Genomic DNA, 20,261 nt, shown 5'->3' on the forward strand with positions numbered 1-20,261 from the left:
GGGTCAAAAGCTTCAGAAATCACTGAATTCAGAAATAAAATGACTATTTAAACAAGTGAGTTGGTAAATTAAAATGCCATTAAAAAGGTTTGAACAACCTACTTTGGTCATCTGCAGTTCAAATTAAGAAAGTTTGATTAGCAGGTTGAATTCCATGCTCCTCTGCCAAGTCTCTTAGAAACAGGAAATCCAAGCCTTTAGAGGTGAATAAATCCCTCAGTATGAAGGACTTGTTTGCAATGGAGCGAGCATTGGGGCGCAGACTCACTGCTAGCAACAGTAGAGGCCCTAGCCAAGGGCGCAGGTCTGCGCCCAGCAGGACAGACACTGGAGGGGTGGCCCTGTCTGTAACATCAGTCTATTCAGGGTGTTGAGAGATGGACCTTTTATAGGCCTCCCCTATAATAGGTCCATCTCTCTTAAAAAGTCTGTCCCAGAACAGATTTAAATTTTCAATAAAACACACATTGTGAGCCCTTCAAGCGGACTAAAGCAAGTAATTGAGATTAAAAAGATTAAAAAGATGGGTTAAAATGCCATTTGGTCAACTCAGGCTGTTGAAGAACTGTCATTTGTTCCCACATAGGACTGTTTTAATAGAGGATGGGAGTAATGGCAATAAAACCTGGAACTCTTTTAAGAAGCAGAGGCACATAGTGTGTAACTGCATTAATGAAATGCACAGTCCTAGTTATGGAATCACTGACAATCAGGAGTTGAGGGGGAGAAAAGCGGATGCAGGCTGAGCTCTCTCAGGACAAAACAGAGCATGTTCAGGATCCATAGTGTGTGCCGCATTCATGACTGTGGATGGATGGATGTATCCAGGGACTGATAAAACAAGGGGGCGGCATCCTTTTTCTCTTCTGTCTCCAGATGGGTGAGACTTCTAGAGCTTCTCCAACCTCTTTCAGCAACCTGCAGCGGGACGAGGAGGAAGACTTGACCACTGCAGGGGTTGAATGCGCTGTTTTCCTGTGCTGGCTGGCAAAACTTCTGAGCAACATAAAGCGTTGGAGGGATGTCGCTCGGCCACTCAGAGGGTGCCACATCCAGGTCCAGTAAACGAGAGGCCAATGTAGCATCTAATGGGTGGGCCTGAGCCTGGTTTCTACAGCTCCAGATGAGGGTGTTATGTTACAGCCCCTAAGCAGCTCCTGCTGTGAACCACTTTGGACCAGGAAGGTGGTGTCCAGAGAATGGTCCTATGGGTGGGTAGGTAAGAACTGTTGCCTTGGGTCTGGATCCCACTCAGCAGCCAATGCTGATGGGGTGAGAGCACTCAGCTCAGCTTGACACCATCAAATCAGTGTCACACTCACCAGACAGACTCCTCCACAGTCACCGGGATCCCCACTTGGGTATTAAGCCTGATGCTGGCTCCAGCACCAGTCGATGGTGAGTTGCAGCAGAGGCAGAGATTGTGGCCTGCAAAAGCCTGAATATGGGACATATGCTTAGACTGGGTTAACACAACAGGTAAAAACTCAATCAGCTTTTCCTTTTCCCAGATTTTATTCTCCAGCTCGTGAATGTTGCCTTCCTAACGTTAAGCAGATTTCAGTTCTTAAACACAGCCATGTTGTTGATGAAATGTTTGTAAACAGGCGATGAAAGCAAACAAAAGAGCAGTTAGCAACCAGGCTGCACCACACACAATAATAGATTCTTAGGTTGAGTAACTTTAACCCAACTGCAGTAGCCAGTCTATTCAAAGTACATAGGCAGCAGAAATCAGAAGGAAAATCTTTCAGTTATCTTGGGTCAGAACCAGGACAGCTGTTTCCAGTCATTATGCTAAGCTAGGTTTGCTGGCTGCAGGTGGTTGCTTCATAATTAGTGTACAATCATTAGAGTGGTATTGGCCTTCTCAACTCAAGAAAGCAAATAAGCACATTTCAAAGAGTGTTGAACTTTACTCTTAAGAAAAAGAAGTGCACTATTTGGTGGTTCCAACACAAGCAAGCAGTTAAAGGTGCCGTAGAATACTTACTTTCAGGTTCATACTTATATTTAGGGTCTCTACTAGAAAATGTTCACATGCTTTAATGTTCAAAAAACACATTTCCCATACTGTACACTGCTTCAGCTCCTCTTTTTACCCTCTGTCTGAACACTCAGTTTTAGCTTCTGTCTCTTTAAGGCCCCCTCCCCGAAAACCCACTTGCTTCTGAAGGGTCAACTTCCCCGAGCACAGAAAAGGGCATGGCTTAGTGGCCCCACACTAGTGATGTGCAATACAGTTTTCCCTTCTACAGCACCTTTAAAACTAATTCTAGGAATTATATTCAAAGAATAATAAACCACCCCTTTAGGAAACTGAGCAGCTGAATTCAACATTCAGAGTAAAATTAAACATGCTAGGAATAAATATTTGTAAATATTATTTATATATTATTTACATTTAGGACACAACTGGTAATGCACAGATGATGTTAGAGATCAAATACACTAAAGCTGTTTAATCAAGATTAATAATTTTGATCCATCTCCATAGAGAGTGAAATGGAGGGACAGATAAGCTAAGTTTATTGAGAAACATGAGCAATTTCTGATTTTGCAGCTGGTTCATGGCTGCTTCCTCTTTCTCCAAATAATTTGTTCTCTTCCCTCCCATCAGAGCACAATGTGCAAACTGATTGGGAAGGTGAATCATTAGTCCCTTGAGATATTTAATGATCCTTCACCCATCACCGATAACACTAGTGTATAAAACAAAGAGGAGACAATCGAAGTTCAGGTATTACATTGTGGCTCCCCTTATTGTAAAAGTAGGGTATGCAGTCCTTATTTCAAACAGTCAACATACAAAAATAACACAAATCTCATTATTTAAATTAGCTGAGAGAAAAAGATGCAATAACAGTAGTTAAACTGGTCATAGCAACTGCTTTTATCAACATGATAAACTGATCCACTTCTGTCTCCTCTGATGTGCAGCCTCTCTCCATTGACAGGATAATTTAACATGTACTCATGCGTATGTACACGCACAAACACACATTTTTATTTACAGGAAAATGCAATATGAAACACGAAAGGTAAAGCTTGCTTTTCATCAGATGAATAAGTATCTCATCTCTATTGTCTCAACTATTTCACCATTCTCTTCTTTAAATGCATGAAAGTTGCTTTGCCTGGAAGGACAAAGGGGGTAACAGCACCTAAGGCCCCAGTTGTTCCTCCTGCAGACATACCACATGCACCACAAATTCGTAATTCAAGGTGGAGGGTACAAACACTGTAAAGTCACATGAAAAATGGTTGAGTTGAAATCAAGAAGGCAGTTTGAATGTTGAGTTTTATGCTAGGGAGTAGATGGTATTCATCGGAGAGTGGAGCTCCAGACTTCCACCAAAGTCCAAGTCCCTGATATCTCTCCTGGTTCCTGTGTACTGGCCAATGAACGAGCCGTCCTCGTTGAATGGTATCTCTCCTCCTTCACCATAGTCCACCAGACTATCATCACTGTCTGATCGTTTCATCATTGCCTCCATAGATGGCTGGCCTCTTTGAAGCCCTCTTTCCTCCTCTCTACAAAATAATCCAAAAAATAAAAACTTCATATTGGAGTCACATTATTTCAGCACTAGAAGACAGAAAGGATGGAAGATAAAACTCAACCTGATGTTTCAATACATTAAAAATGTACATGTACATACCGCCGGGGGTAAGGCAGAGTGGAGACACGTGCGATCCTAAAATATGAAGAGAGTTTGTGATAGAATAATAGTATAGATGATTTTATTTTAATGATCATCCACTCATAAAATTTTTACAACAGTTCCTGTATTCCATTTGCAAATACTATTTAGAGCTCCAAACTTCTATCACTTACATACTCTCTGAACAAATTAATACATAACAACTCAGTTTAAATGTCAATCGTGTCAATGTGTCAATATTTAGTCTTTTCATACCTTTCAAGAGACCTTGAGTGGTTCAGTGGGAAAAGAACAGGGTTGTTGTTTGGGGGAAATAAAGATTTAGATAGAAAAGGTAGAGTAAGTAAAAACGAAAAAAGAGTTATCATAAATAAGGTCATAAATACTGTAACCAGATTTGATTTGTATCTGTGCAGCATCATGCTAAAATTTTTATCAAAATTAAAGACACCTTGTAGAGATTAGGACCACTTGTATCGCTGTGGAGCAATGTTTTTATGAGCGGGTCACCATTTTGTTAGTATTGTGCACATGTGGACATGTGACATGATTCCTGCCTCCTGTTTTCTGATCTTCCACTGATTTATGGTTGGTGGCAGCAATTTGAAAAGACATATAGCAGTATGCCAGGAAAGGCAGTGAAGAAGACTGCCAGCCAACGATCATGAATCTAAACAATGCACAATTTAAAATATTATTATTATTATAATATCATCTTTTGCAAAATGTTTTAATGAAGGAAGGAAAGGCCTCAAGAATACACTCAATATGTTTTTTTTGATTAACACTGACTGTAAAATTAAGGTTTGTTTGTTTACAAGATAACTCCACAGGGCCGCTATATCATCAAACAAAAATTATAATGCACAGTTACAGAGCAAATGGATGTAAATACGCAGCTACTGTAGTTATAATTTTCAACAATGATAATGACAGTGTTATGGGAAACACAATGACCTACTCATTGCTGAGTATTATTACCACATAAAAACTACTAGTACGTGATGTAACACACATTGAAAACCTGAAATAGGATTTTGTAAACCAGTTTGGTAGATAAAACAGTAGAGGTTGATAACATGATAAGACAAGCTAAAATTAGAATTTTCTCTGGTGGTAGCAGTAAAATGTACAGTAGATGTGTTTTTCTTATTTGTTTATTTTCTACCAGCTGTCCACTGTAATTCTTACCGGTAGTCAAATGATCCCTCCTGATCTTTGTCATCCACCAGCTCCAGTGAAATGTCTTTTTTCTCCCGTACTGAAATTAAAACAAGCTACGCTGTTATAAGAGATACAATGAGGTGATTTTGGACATCATAGAAGATGAGGAATCACCACTGTACCTGGGTATTTCCCCCCTCGGCTCCTCTTGATGAAGCAGACTATAAGTAGGATGAGCACGATAAGAGCCACAGCACACATAATCCCAATAAACCAGCCCTGAGTGGAGATGTCCACTTGGTCCTGAGCATAAACTGAGACAAACACATTCAACATCCATTCAGCTCTTTAAAGTGTTTATTTGGTAGACCACCAACTGTGTTGATGCATGGAAAAAGTAGTAAATTACTTTCAGTGGTGTAGTGGGGTGACTCCTCCGTATGCCATTCCCCTATACCGATCCGAGTTAGTGCCGCCACGGAGAATCGGTATCGAGTGTAGCGGTCGTATCGCCTGACAGAGAAACTTGTTACATTTGGAAGGAACTCCTCAACTCGCACCTCCTCTCCCCTGGTGGCATTCACTGTGAAGAGAGTGGACATTTCAGTGCGCAAGTAGAGTACTCTTGGAGTACTCTTCGTGTTGGTAGAGTGCGCACAACTGAGCTATTAAGTACCATACCTTCTTGGAGTGTGACTGAACAAGTGATCATTACCCTCTCAAAAACATACTTCAGTGGTATTTTGGTCTTTGAGTGCATATTTAAGTGTGCTATTATGTGCTAAAGGGATGTGGGTCTAAGTGTCATCTAGAAACCTTTCCCAGCTTTAGAGGAAAAAAAACATTTCCTTTTCTGTTGTCAGCTTTGCAGTTTCTCCAAGGAGGACTGCAGAATGCTACATAATGCTTTGAAAGAGTAGTCTGGGAGGGCAGATGTATCTCCAATTGGGAGTGTTTCAGATGTTGGGTTGACATACCTGTCTGGTATTTGAGGGAATAGCCAGTAATGATCCCATTGGGTTCTGCTGGCAGGTCCCAGTCGACATAAATACTGTCCAGGTGTCGCTGTTGTATCCTAAAGGATGTGGGAGCAGATGGTACTGCAAACACAAAAACACAGCCCAGCCACTTTAAAGCACAAATAAAATATAAATAAACACAAATTTATGGTTTGCTTGTGCTTGGTATAGGACACCGGCGTTGTTGTGTTCCTTGGATGGTAAATTTGTGAATTTTCTTACCTCCTTCAGGTGTTGAGAAGTGTATATTATTACTGGGCGGTCCCTCATATCGATTGTTTGCCACCACTATATACATCTTGTAGTTGCTATAGGGGATGAGCCCAGTGAGGACCCCAGAGGGCTCTGGACCATTGTCTGTAAAAGCTTTAGACTTCATCGCTCTGTTGACCCTCAGCCACCTCAGCTGGCTGCTGTCCCTCCAGTAGTAGACCTGAGAGAAACAACACACCCAGCAGTTTGATTCTGCCGCAAGCATTGGGTGGTTATCTTTACTAACAGTTTTTTTTTTAAAGGTTGAATTCTTGCACACTGTCATGCACTGTTAGGTTCCAGGTATTAATACATGTATGTATATATAGTATTTTCCTACTGGTTGCATTATATTCAGTTGGCCAAATAACTGAGTGGATGAGAGTGTACATGTTATCATGTATGTGTATTGTTGTTGTCATTGTGCATTAAGCGGGTTGTCAAACATGGCCGTAAAAAGCTTGTCTCCTTGTCAAGTAACACTGTCAGCACTGAGTTTGTTATAGTTGCAATCAGGGTCTGAAGTTAGCACCTGTCTTGCTGGGATCCAGAAGACGTTTTTGTTGAGATATAGAATTTTGTGGGAATTAGAACTGACATAAGGACCTATTCATTAGTGGTTGAACTGTGGATTTTGTATTGAGCACTGACTGTATTATAGAGTACACTGTGGTGAACTTTGTGTTTCTTCTCGTCTGTAGGTACATGAAATACCTGGTTGTTAAGTAAGGTGGAGTGATTGTTATGTGCTGAAAGACACTGGTCATTTGTGCATGCAAACCCGCATGTAATATTTTTTTGTAAATATATTGAACATTGAATTACAATTTTTTTTTACTTTAAATGATACTTAAATGAGCTAAATGTTATTCCTTCATTTAGCGGATACATTTGAAAAGTGGCAGGAAAAAAAACACTTACATACTACAGTGGCAGGCAGTGAAAAAAGTTAATTTCAGACTTTCTATTTTTCGGGAAAGGACCATCAAATTTACACCACCTTTATACTAAAGCTACGGGCTGTAATGACCAGTCAAAGGGGGAGCCACATTTCAAACATCTGAGCCAATTATCTCATCATCATATATAAATTTTTCTTGCTGATTTAATAACTTATTTTGTATTAGCCATTTAGTCTTTAATCTAATGGGCCCATGATTTTGGTATTTGGGTTTTTTGACTGATATTTGATTGGGTTCTGGTTCTGTTTCACATTGTAAATTCGATGTTTGAACAAGCACTAATAAACAGTGATCACAGTGAGTGGGAATTCAACCTGTTCTTTCACATGATCACTTGTATGCTGATGCATCTGTCTACCAGGTGTGCATTAGATGACAGTTTAGTAACACTCTTATTTTATTGGTAATACAGTACAATTGTATTTGTCTGTTCTCTTCATCTCTGTCGACTAAATAATGGACCTGGATCTTAGTCCAACCTTTAACTTATTCACCACAAAGAAAGACACTTTCCAGACTATTATATTAACTGAAACTCTCTCTCTCTTGTCTAGCTCATTAAAGTCATTTGATTGTCAGTAACATCAGAGGACTCTCCCTATGAGGTAGAGTATGTCGTCAGTTTATATTATTGTCTATCAACATAAATGTAAGCTATACTCAAAGTCCAATATTGAATTCACCTTGTATTCTTTCAGTTCTCCCATAATAGAGTTGCGTGACACTGGGTCCCAGTGCACAGTCACTTCAGTGCTCTCAATGTTGGACACCCTCAGGTTCAGGGGTGCAGTCATGGGACCTGGGAAAAAACAGAGATTGTCTTTTTGTATCAGTGAACACACAGAGAGGTGATGAGAAGGTCAGCTTGACTGCAATAATAATTGGAGTAATAATAATAATAAGAGGTGTGTTCCCAACTCACTTAGTGTGACGTTGCAGCAACAGGGTGCCTACTTCAACACAAGTACAGCACAACAACACTGTATTCATAGCCTCTGGGTTAACTTGAAATCTTCTGTATTAAGTGTGTAATCCATTCTAATAAAACAGTCCATACATGCAATTTTCCCTTCACTACCCTTAGGCGAATATTAGGAGATGGGCTCATTTACATAAACATTTTTTTGGTGATAATTCTCCACCCGGGTGAAATTAAAGCACTGGAGATGAAGAGGCCACATCGAGGTTTTTCCCCTATTTGTTATTGATTTATGTATCATAATGCAGTGGATTAAGGTACTTACGGTCTTCCCCAGAGTAACCAATGACAACAGGAGACTCAGGACCCAGCCCAAAGTCGTTGACGGCCTGGACTTTGATCTCATAAGGAGTGAAGGTATCTGCATCGTAGATGTAGTATTTCAGCCATTTAGTGGTTGCATTCTTCCACTCCTCTCGGGAATCTCTCCTTCTCCACCAGACTAGATACTTCAGGTGGGGCCCGTTCCACTCTCTGTAGGTGAGAGGCTGAAAGCATAGTTTTTAGCGACCAGGATAGTTTAATTTCGGTGTGGTAGCGATTAAAATATGCAGCTGTCAAGATAAATATGAAAGTGTTACAATTTTTGATAGGTGCAATTCTATTACCTCCCAGCTGATCTCCATGTTATTCCTCCATGTACCCACACCCTTTAGATTCCTTGGGATGACATCTGGGGCTGTACAGGAAAACCAATGCAGTGTTAAGATCATTAGCTTGAAAGGAATAGTTCAACATTTCAGGAAATTTACTTAAAGGTTCAGTGTGTAAGTTTTAGTGGCATCTAGTGGTGAGGGCTGCGATTTGCAACCTGATTGCAACCAACTGCTCACTCACCGCTCACACCTCTTTTTCCAACCACGTAGAAGAAGCTATGGTGGCCATCTTTATACACCACCTTTATACATCACTGAAAACATTATGTATATTATATTGCATTTCTGTCAATAGATCCTCCTAAATACTACACACTGAACATTTAATTTCTTGCAAAGAGTTAGATAAAATGATTGATACCAATAATGTATGTCAGTTAAATATGAAGCTACAGCCAGGAGATGTTAGTATAGCTTAGCATAAAAACTAAAGACAGGCTAGTTGGTTCCCCCGCTTCCAGTCTTTATGCTAAGCTAAGCGTTTCATAGATGATACCTTCATATTTTGAGAACAAACATGAGTGTGGTGTCGATCTTCTCATCTAACGCTCAGCAGGAATATCAATTAGAGTGTTTCCCAAAATGTCCAACAGTTCCTTAAAAATGTGTTACACGTATGGCTGCTAGCTTACAATCTGTATTAGACGACAGGTATGTATTTTAGGAGCATAAAACCCACGTGCACCACTGCTCTGGAAGCGCATAGATGGACGACTAGGGCGACTCATTCCGATTTCATTGATAGCGATGACCCGGAACTCGTAGTAGGTGAAAGGTGTAAGATGTAGAATGACATTGTTGAGGTTCCCTGGGTACGTTGACAGGTTTCTCCACTTTCCAGGCAACCAGTCATCATCATCATACTGCACTAAGTACTCTGTAACAGACCAGTAAATGGAGAAATATACCCAAAAATGTCAACAAATTTACAAATATGTAAAACATGTTTTTATTTTTGTGAGTTTATTAAGTTGAATGCTTTTTACCTGTAATAGGGCTGTGGTTGCTGTCTCCAGGGACCCAACTGAGTCTTACACTACGTTCATATGGATCTGACAATTCCAAGTGAGTTGGAGGATCTGGCCGGTCTACACACAAAAAATCATGAACAACTGAAAAGCCTAACATGCCATATGGTTGATGAAATGTCATTTATTTTAAACATGTCATACCCATCACCATTAGTTGTGCTGAGGCAGACTTCTGGTCCAGTTCACTCTTGATGACACAGGTATAATTGCCCTCATCACCTCTGTTTACATTAGTGATGACCAGATTTGATTCATCTAGAGAGATTCTAAGGATTGCATACAAGTAAGTAAAACTTGTGAGATCTAGACGCTCATATGTTCACACAAAAACTTTAATTTAATTAAAAATAGTTGATATTTACTGTGTATATCTATAGAATTCATTCATAAAAAGATGTACCTCCAGCCAAGAGTGACCAGCGTTTTATCTTTCATCCAGTTGGTTGTAACGGGAGTAGTAACATCTGCTTTAACACCACACTCAAAGCGCACATCACTTCCACGGATGACTTTCATACTCTGTGGTCTGGTGACAATTAAAGTGGGCTCTGACAAGAAACAATGAAAAAACATTACAGATCACACAACCAGAAAGTGTTTGTGTAAAATTGTATGACGCTCACCTTTGACCTCTATTCGGACTTGACTCTCATCTCTTCCTGCGATGTTGCTGACTATACACAGGTAAGTTCCCTGGTCCTCTATCTGTATGCGTTTTATCTCAAGAGTCCCGTTACTGTGGGTCTTAAAACGATTCCCTTCAAGATTCCCCTGTCCATATTTAGACCTGTGTGAGCAGATCCATAAACATACATATGCACACACACTGTGAGCTGATGTCTGAACTCACTCTTTGCATTAAAATATCAAACAGCATGTTCTCACCATCGCAACTCAGGCACTGGAGAACCAAAAAAGCGGCAGTCTAAGAAGGTACGACTGCCCTCTGTCACCTTGATGAGTTCATTCCTGGGCCCAAGAATACGTGGCGTTGCATCTAGAGAAGCATTGATAATTAACAATTTTATATTATTATTTATATATTATATTTATATTCTTGGTGTACCCTCTCTAATCTGCATTGCCTCCTTTGTGCCTAGTATAGTTAATGATTTCTTAAAATTCACAAATGCCTCTCACTGACCTCAGTGATTTGCATGTATGTGATTATAAAAAGAGCAACTGCGATATCGGAGAAAAAGAAAGAGTTGCTCTTTACTCATAATATGTTTTACTATTATTACATTATTATATACTGAGGTTACTGCCCATTGAGAAGATGGTATATCTTCCTTGATGCATTTTTCCTTTGTATTATGTTATGTACTTTCTACACTTTGTTTGTTCCTTGAATCAGGCATTTACCTCTGGCTAAAAATGTGCAATTATCCAATCACTTCAACTTCAACTGGAAAAATGTTAAGCAAAATTTGTTGTATACAGGAAATTCATTTTAACACTTTTTAAAGGGTTCATTGTTTTCTATTAGTGACATACATGAACATGTTTCTGCATTTCTTGGTTTTGTATGTGCTCTTTACATTGATTTGAAGGTGATATACCTTTGTGCACAAAGGATTTAGCACACAGTTCCCATGAAGTAAATAAGCTGAGTTTTAGAAAGTTGAAATTCATAATAAATAATACCTTGAGTTGTTTGTTTTCAAGTATTCATGAATATTTAACGTTATAGGAAATAAAGCATGGATTATCTGCTTTATGTATTTGATTACATAGCATTTGATGTTTAACAGTATTGGTTTTTAAACATTTTTAGGTAAACACCACTTTCTATATCTTGTTATATTGTATATACATGTGTTTTTTGTTATTAAATGCATATAAAGGACAGAGTAATTTTTATGATAATGGTGAGCATGGGAAACACCTTTTACAGATGCCATGACACTGAAAATGTATTTGAGTGTTGTACTTCAACAATGTTTAAAATATACCTCACTGTTTTTTTTTGGTGATCTTTTGGCAAACCATTCAAAATCACGTCACAACTCATGGCTGGGTTATGACAGTGAAAAACAATGTTTTACGCTGTATATGTCATTGATGGAAGAGTGGTAACTTACGTAGCACGATGACAAAAGCATTGGCCAATAAGTAACCATATTGATTGGAAGCATTGCACTGGTAGACGGCATTGTTTTCAGCAGTCACACTGCGTAAAGTCAGCGTGTCTCCTGACACCTGTCTGTTAGGCTGTGATGTAGCAGCTGAGGGAAAAAAATAGACAAAAGGAAAAATACAGCAGAGGTTGATACTATCTAGATATACTTTTACAGCTAGTAGGCATGATCTCAAAAACGTACTGTCAATTGGCTCCCCGTTGATGAACCAGCTGATTGTGGGACGAGGAACCCCGTCAGAACGACATACCAAGCGTCCATTTTCCTCAGGGGCCAAAACCAAATCAGCTGGCTTCTCCAACCAGAATGGAGCCGCTGTCAAATACAAGTATGTTATTTGTTTCAATATTATTGTGCAGTAAGAAAAGATATGTTTCTGAAAGTGTCTCTCACCTTTAACCCGGACAGTTATTGTATGCTCAATGTATCTGATTTTATTGGTGGCAGTGCAGACGTATTCGCCTGCATCATCAAAAGAGGCCTTTGGGATTTGAATCATCTTGTTGAAGTTCTTTATTTTCATGCGTGAAGTCACCACCAGGTTCTCACCATCCTTGGTCCACGTAATATGAGGAGTTGGCCTTGATGATGATAAACAAGGCTTTACACAGGACGACTTTCATGAAATCAAAGTCAAAAAATATACTGAATAGAAAATATATGCACATAAACTGTTGCTTTTTGTGGCTTTTTGTATTATTAACATTAGCTTTAAATATACTATAAAAACAGTTATATTAAATCTCCCGATCTTGAGGTCACACTCACACTCCTGCAGCTACACACTCCAAGAGCAGTTCTTCCCCTTGAAGGACCAGTATGGAGCTGGACGAGCCTGTGGGAGACAGCCAGGTGGGGGCAGCCTCGGCCACTGTACGAGCTGCAGAGCCACAGCATAAACAAAACATACATAGAGTTATACAAAATACAGGATTGACATGGACACTTAATTATAATTAATTATGCATTAATATAAAAATTACTTAAAGCTGCAGCTGATAAATGTTGGGTTTACGTTTTACGACATATTTTTTTGCAACATATACTGCTACTTAGCCTGTGAAGGGATCTTTTGAGAAGTTTTATCTTTATCTATGAAACATAATAATGTATTTGTTGATTATATTTTACATGAATAATTTGAATCTACAAAGTAACAAGTAACTGAAGGTATTGAATTGCAATGGAGTAAAAGCATAAAGTTCCTCAAAATTGTACTTGAGGAAATGTATTTAGTTACATTTCACCACTGCAGGTTACAAGTGAGCAGAAAGATAGAGATTTGGGCTAAAACCTTCAGGAACTGTGAACACACAATCATACTCACTTGTAAGCACTTTAACAACCACGGGCATCTTCTGCTGAATGACATTCTTGTAGGGGAAGCGGGCATTACAGCAGTAATCAGTAGCAGAGTCATTCAACAGGACATTAGAGAAGTACAGATCTCCGTTTACTCCCATGGATACCCTGCGGTCCTGCCGCACAGGCTGCATGGTGGGGAAAGCTGTCTGAATGGGCCAGTTGAAAGGTCTTGCATATGAGCCTGACATGAAACATGGTGTTAAAATGTCAGTTCACAGGAGAAATTGTATATTTAAACAGCTAAATTTATTGAACACTTGTTCAGTTAGCAGATCATTAAAATGCTTCTTGATCCAAACTTTTATGTAACTGAGATGTAACCCTAGAGAGAGACGCTTACAGCTGGACATCCAGAAGGTTTCAGGTTTAGGTGGGCCAGGTGGAGGGTCACAGGAGAGGACTAGAGGCAAGCCAGCGCTGATCACCACAGGCTCCAGAATCTCTCTTGGCCACACAGGAGCTCCTACACAAACAGAGGTTTGCAAGGTTCCACTGAGAAGCAAAGTCAGGTTTTGTTGTTTGATATTAGTAACTGGTTACCCCTGATTTGGTTTGCAAAAAACGAGTCAACTCCTAGAAATACATTATCTTGTGTGTAGGTTTTAGTGGCATCTAGTGGTAAGTGTTGCAAATTGCAACCAACATGTTGCTGTTTGCAGCACTAAGTCTACATGATGCATGCTGGACTTGACATAAGGCATGCTGGTTAGGAAGTGTGGTTTATGAACCACACTTCCTAACCAACGACTTTCGCCGGTGCTGTAAAACTTCACCGTCACATGACATTAAAACCTCGCAGAGAGCAAGACAGCTGCAGTCGCTGAGTCAGGCAACCGCAGTTGCTTTTCTCTGGCTGCACAAAGTTGGAACCACCTTTTGACTGATCTCGCAAGTCATTGTTCTAAGCTCACAGTAACCTTGTGCAGGTAGAATGACCAACTTGACACGGCGGTCCAGCATGGCAACCTGCGTATAATGGGACCTGCGGTGTATGTAGATAGACACGGCTCATTCTGAGGTAATAAAAACATAATGATTCTTATGTAGGGTTCTCTATACAACTCTGAAAACATAGTTATGTATATTAAATTGCATTTCTTTCAATAGACCTTTTTAAATTTTACACACTGGACCTTTAAAGGACAAGTCAGGTGATATACCATATTTTTCTTATTCTAAGCAAATCTCCAAAGACCCAGAGGAAGAATTAATTGATCCTACTAACATATACTGCCTGTGTAGCTAAGGCTCGATAGAGCTCCAAACTATTAAATATGTCAGTGGGCCACACTGTTGCACTGATTATGATGAATATTAGTTCATAAATACAATTTATTTTGAGTCCCTCCTACTGCTGTATTGCCATCACTAGAATCAAATCCTTGGTGAAAATAATGCCCAAAAAATGCAATATTTACTCCTGTTTGAGTTACATTGGCTAAAAACTACACTACAGAGCTGTTTTGGGAAATATTTTAGCCTAGTATATATATATATATATATATATATATATACTGTATGTGACCCATCTTTAAGGAGTTGCGTCTTTGGTAGGAACAAATGAGTGCCATAGATAGTGCAGGGAAGACGGAAAGTTTGTAGCCTTTGGAATTTTCACAATACCAAAAATACAAAATATATTTTAGAATGCTTCTTGTATTTGTTAATATTCACCATATTGTAAAGAGTAACACAGCTGAATTCTCTTTGAAAGTCAAATGAAAGCTCTGTAGGTAGGAAGCAAAAACATTCACCATCACACATCACATAAGTTGACATTTATGCACTGTAGAACTTATCCTCTTTTCATCTCTGTGATTTCAAATTACTACAAAACATATAGTATAGAAAACCTGATACTAATGTTGGAATACTGATTGAAAAACTGTGTTAGTGGCATTTCATTCCAAAGTAATGTCCATTTGCAGTGTGTCACGTATGTCTCCTGTCAGTGGTACATCAGTGGTGGATGCAAACAAAATTGATTCTCTAATTTAGTCTTTAGTAATCTAAGGTCCAATACTGATCTTACTGTATAGTCGGAGTCTGATTTTGTTGGAGTATGCAGATCCATACTCATTGGAGGCAATGCACTGATATTCTGCCTCATACTGTTCTGGATTGTTCCAGGCATAGATGTCCAGCGTCCCTGAGCGCCTGCGCATTGATGCTTGAGGGTCACGTGCCACGTTGTAATACTTCCCATTACGCCTCCATGAGAAACTTGAGCAAAAAGTGTAAAGGAAGACAGAAAAAACAGTGAGGTTGTATTTGCAGATAATAATGTCAGTTTTATCAAAACTGTTCCCTGGGCTGAATCGGCTCTTACATGGGATGAGGGTTTCCTTTGGCTTCACATTCTATGATCATGGTGTCTTTGGGGTCAACAATATGCTCCTTCATTGACTGCTTTATGATGGTTGGGGGCTGCCTGACTGCAGGCAGAGAAAAAATAGTTTTGTATATTATAAATGTATGTGATAAGACAATATACATCTCAAATTACAATATTCAAGTTCAGTTACTAACTCACTTTCCAAAGGGATGTCCAAAGCCCAAACACTCTGCCATAAAAGTAGCAGCAGCGCTGGTTCGACCAGAGTCCCCATTTTTGCAGTGCATGGAATCCAGCAACACTTTTCTTCACCAATTCTCCTGTTCTCAAATTGAAGAACATAACTGAATAGAATAGCAGACATCTACTGTACCATACATCCATGTCATTCAGTTAAAATCCAGACCAAATTTTGTATATGAAACTTCTTACTGACTAGTTATTGAAAAGGAAGGTAAAAAGTACTTAAAAGAAGTTTACCACAGTGTAAAAAATGTGACCTTCATTCAAAATCCTACTAAAATAAAAGTACACAAGTATTATAAGCAGAATGTACTTTAACTATCAAAAGTAAAAGTTATCTGCAGGAAAAACGATGTTTTATTTTAGATTATTATTACTGATGCACACAGCAACTTCATACTGTTGTAGCTGGTCGAGGTGGACCTGGTTTTAACTACTTTATATACAGTTAGGTAGCTTAATCCAGTGGTTCCCAACCTAGGGGTTGGACCCCTTCATAGGGACACAAAGTAAATATGAGGGATGATTAATGGGAGAGGAAATAAGAAGTTATTCAACATACATTTACATACATACATATATATAATCTTTTTGTACTTCTCTAATCTTTATGTCTCTAATCTTAATGTCATAAAAAGTACAAAGAAATACTTGAATAAATGTAGTTATTACTACCACATCCACTACTTAGATCACACTGCTGTATCAGATTCTCTGACAAATTAGTTTATCATCATTAAACTGTCTGAAGCTGCTATGAAAACCCCCTGAATGTCTGTAAAAGTATGTACAGAAAAACTCAAAGTGTTTCATTAGATGCTTCTATTCATCAGATTATTGCTCTAAATATTTAATGAGTCATGTTAGTATGATCAGCACAACAAGTTGTCAGTACCTACCTCTCTCATGTAAGGTCAAATCAGGGATTTCTCCACCCCATCTTTGTGGCTTCCGCAATGCATTGAGAATTCCAGTGACTTTACAAAATTATTCCTGTTTGTGCAGTATACCTATTAATGTCCGAGTCCTTCAAATATCAGGTCAAGAACCCTAGAGGAGTTGATACACTTTAGTAATAGAGTTTCTGTCTGTCACTGCCACTTACACTCTGCCCACCCATCTCATGAATAATGAATGAACGCTATACACCACCTCCTCATTGCCCACTTCACTTCACTGTTCTTACCAGGCTCTCATAATTCTGAATAATCCATCTCCATCAAACACAGTCACAATGTTTCTCTGCACAATAAACAAAGTGAAGTTCCAAGAAAGAAAGAAATGTTTGGATTCAATTGTGGACATAATTGCATTTTGTTTCCGAGCCTGATTTTTCTGTCCCATAGCTGAGTAATGTTCACTTTGACCTGGTCCAGTGTGAGATAAATCAGATTGAGCCAAGTGAAAGCACAAAACAACCCATATTCTGTACAGTTTGCATTGTTACTGGCTTTGATGACATCAAAATGTGGGCTTTATTGTTGACTGGAGAGAACTGGGGAACAGAGAATGAAAGCAATGTTTGTTTCTCTCATATGAATTTTGTATGTGGCAAATCTCGAGTCACATGAGTCCAGGGCAATAGCCCTGACAATAACAATTTGACTATTACTTTTCATTGTGATGTGAAAAAATACACCTCAAACTCCCTCCGCACACCTCCCGTATTTTCGATTTTCCAAAGTGCCAACTTATCCTCTTTTTCAAGAAACAGATTTTTCTGCACTAAACCATTCACATGCATATCCTCAAAGGAGGAAAAGGTCATTACCATTCAGCTGGAAAAATCCTACGGGGGGGAAGGATCAGATTTCTTTTCTAGAAACAGTGCCAACAACGCAGGAGAAGCTGTATTTGTGTTAAACAAAAGCTATCTCTTGGCTGTCGACAGAGTCCTGACCTGTGTAGGCTTTCAGGCATCCACACAGGGCTGCATATACAAACCAGCACTGACTGGGCTAAACAATAGTTTGGTAGTGGTGCTGGTGGTGGGGCGTGGGGGAAAGGTAAAATGAGGTGAATGAAGTTAATCTTGTAATTAAGATTTGTATTTACAAGTGAAATTATAAAGCTGATTTAAAAGTGGAGAGTTTGTATAAAGATATTACTTATCATTAGGGACATCCTCTCAAAACAAAAGCAGAAGGGGTATGTTGAGCTTCTTGGCTTCTTCAGAACAGGCGTTTTCCCCCATACATTGGACTGAAACAGGCCTGGTAGTGAGTAGTTATCAGTGCCATGCACCAGATTGCACAGTGAAGAGGCAGAGAGGCAGACAGAGCCAGCTCAGTGACGACAAGAAGGTCTCTATGCTCTCGGGTCTCCTTTGGCACGTGTGCCCAGGGCTCGGGTAAGAGCAGCTGGCATGAGGGAAGGTTAATTCAACTGCACAAGCTGCCTGTTCATCTCAGAGCACTTATCATCTGCACTTTGACGTCATTGCATCAGGGTGAGCATATCCGAGACCGGAGAGAAACTCCTGTTGAGCAGAACGCTGCTACATTAAGTCATCGCCACTATGCTATAAAAACAATAATGTCTCACTAAACTGTGATTCGGACTTTATGGTGAGGTAACGGTAAACTACAGCAACATAACATTTCATCAAAAGCATCCTGTAACAAAAATAAGAGTCTATAGCCATGCTAGCCATTGTGAGGGCCGCATTACGCACAGCGGTGCTTTGAGCTATATGCTTATGTCACAATATGTCTAACATGCCCCCAATAACAATGATATCATGCAGATTTTTAGCAGGTATAATATGTACCATGTTCACCATTTTAGTTTTGTGTGTTAGCATGTTAACGTTTGCCAGTTAGCGCGGAACACAAAATACATCTGAGGCTGATGGGAATGCCACTTGCAGGTATTTGTTCATAAACCAAAGTACTAAACAAATTAAGATTTTGATGTGATGGTGACACAAAAGGAAAAGTTAAGGGATCACCGAAAAAACATATACACAAAATATTACAATTGATCACTTAGGTCAATTCGTGGAAATTCAACCTACAGTTGAAATTTCACTCAAAACCACAGATGTCAACCTCATGGTGGTGCTAGAGGAAAAGTCAGGGGATCAGCAAAATCAGTAGGATTCATCATCTTGGGACTATGAAAGTCTTTACAAAATGCCATGTCAATTCATTAAATAGTTGTCAAGATATTTCAGTCTGGTCCACCAGAAGCAGTGGACCATCATTGCTATCCACAGAGCCACGCTGCTAGCATGGCTAAAATATAAAGACAGATGGATATTTAGAGCCATTAGTTCCCTAACATTATATAGTAAAATAAGATGTTCATACGTTCAAATGCACATCACATTGGTCAATGAAACATTGACACAAAAAGTGATTCAAATTTATGTCAGTCATATCAATAGGTGGTGTGAGAGCAGAACAATATTGTGATCACTCTCCTACAAATCTGCTGATGCAGTTGTAGACCCATCCCACTCCTCAACTCTCTCAAGACTGTGACATCATTAAAACCTTGACTTCCACTGATAGCCGCCTTGAACAACAGCTACAAGTACTAAAGCACTCCTTCACATGGTGATACACTCTATGCTACTCTAAAGTGTCTTAATAATGTGGTCTAATTCAGTTTACTTTTTTTTTTACAAAAACCAATGATCAGAATTAGCTAAACATAGTATAACTGGTGAATGTTAGGGGTCCTACCTTTGAGTGTTGTTTAAATGTTTTTTCTCTGCTTCTTTGTCCCTTTCCCCCCCTTGTTGCAGTGAAAGCTGATTCCTACTTCCTTCTCATCTTCTGTCACAGCAGATTCACATCATCTTCACAATGAGCTTCACCTTTCCAGCAGCGGTTTCTGGTTATTGTCACTCCATCATCTTAAAGCAAGCGACAGGCAAAATAACAGAGGCTCATGTGGTCCATCAGGATGGCTGTCCCGAGCCTGGGTCACACACCAGGCAAACAAGGCCTAAAAGCCTATTATAATAAATCCATTGTGAAATCCACACAAAACTATAACGTCATCTCCACTGTGATGGGAGAATAAAACAGAACTGTCATGTCACGCACTAGTTGGTGGATTAGGTTTAGGTGTCTAGATCCTATCTAGCATTAATCAATTACAGCTTACTTAAGAAATCAAATTTGTTTTGTATTTTTTTTATGTGTGCTGTTGATTTTCAGTGTATTAGATGGGGGTGGGTTACTGACCTTGTATCTTCACTGTGGCTGGCACGAACACACACTCTCACACACAAAGCGTTTCTGTCTGAAACAAAGTCAGTCTATTGTGGACAGGGAGGGTACAGCTTCCAGACACATGGGGGGGATTTAACCCATCACATTCAAGTGATTGGATGGCTTCTCATCATCATTTGCCAAGACCAGGGTGATTTATTTATTGGTTAGAGGAAAAGCGCTGGTCGTGTTCAGTAATGGATAAACATTTGCCTGACAAGGAATA

The 20,261-nt window shown here is 39.4% G+C and overlaps 1 protein-coding gene across 1 annotated transcript; it reads right to left on the bottom strand.

The window, feature by feature from the left end:
* Positions 1–701: 701 nt before the first annotated feature.
* Positions 702–20,143, bottom strand: nfascb (neurofascin homolog (chicken) b). The gene is made up of 28 exons (XM_038722210.1): positions 20,009–20,143; positions 19,502–19,674; positions 15,768–15,889; positions 15,564–15,669; positions 15,267–15,457; positions 13,575–13,697; positions 13,197–13,415; positions 12,638–12,749; positions 12,263–12,450; positions 12,053–12,184; positions 11,813–11,956; positions 10,614–10,725; positions 10,352–10,515; positions 10,129–10,276; positions 9,870–9,994; positions 9,684–9,785; positions 9,377–9,574; positions 8,650–8,720; positions 8,307–8,529; positions 7,746–7,861; positions 6,071–6,281; positions 5,807–5,929; positions 5,239–5,412; positions 5,012–5,143; positions 4,857–4,926; positions 3,921–3,932; positions 3,663–3,698; positions 702–3,534 (listed from the first exon to the last, which is right to left on the bottom strand). The coding sequence occupies exons 3-28, from the start codon at positions 15,841–15,843 to the stop codon at positions 3,303–3,305; spliced, it is 3,540 nt and encodes a 1,179-aa protein (XP_038578138.1). The 5' UTR covers positions 15,844–15,889; positions 19,502–19,674; positions 20,009–20,143; the 3' UTR covers positions 702–3,302.
* Positions 20,144–20,261: the final 118 nt, after the last annotated feature.

This window comes from Micropterus salmoides, unplaced genomic scaffold (assembly GCF_014851395.1).
Source record: "Micropterus salmoides isolate LMB-PRFRI ecotype aquatic unplaced genomic scaffold, ASM1485139v1 Ms_hic_scaffold_16, whole genome shotgun sequence".
NCBI lineage: Eukaryota > Metazoa > Chordata > Actinopteri > Centrarchiformes > Centrarchidae > Micropterus > Micropterus salmoides.

Excerpts from the sequence above, each read along its gene's own strand:
- nfascb (XM_038722210.1), bottom strand. The coding sequence starts at position 15,843 with ATGGGGACTCTGGTCGAACCAGCGCTGCTGCTACTTTTATGGCAGAGT. Across the intron at positions 12,185-12,262 it reads AATAACTGTCCGGGTTAAAG|CGGCTCCATTCTGGTTGGAG; the intron begins GTGAGAGACACT and ends TGTATTTGACAG. Across the intron at positions 11,957-12,052 it reads CAACGGGGAGCCAATTGACA|CTGCTACATCACAGCCTAAC; the intron begins GTACGTTTTTGA and ends TTTTTCCCTCAG.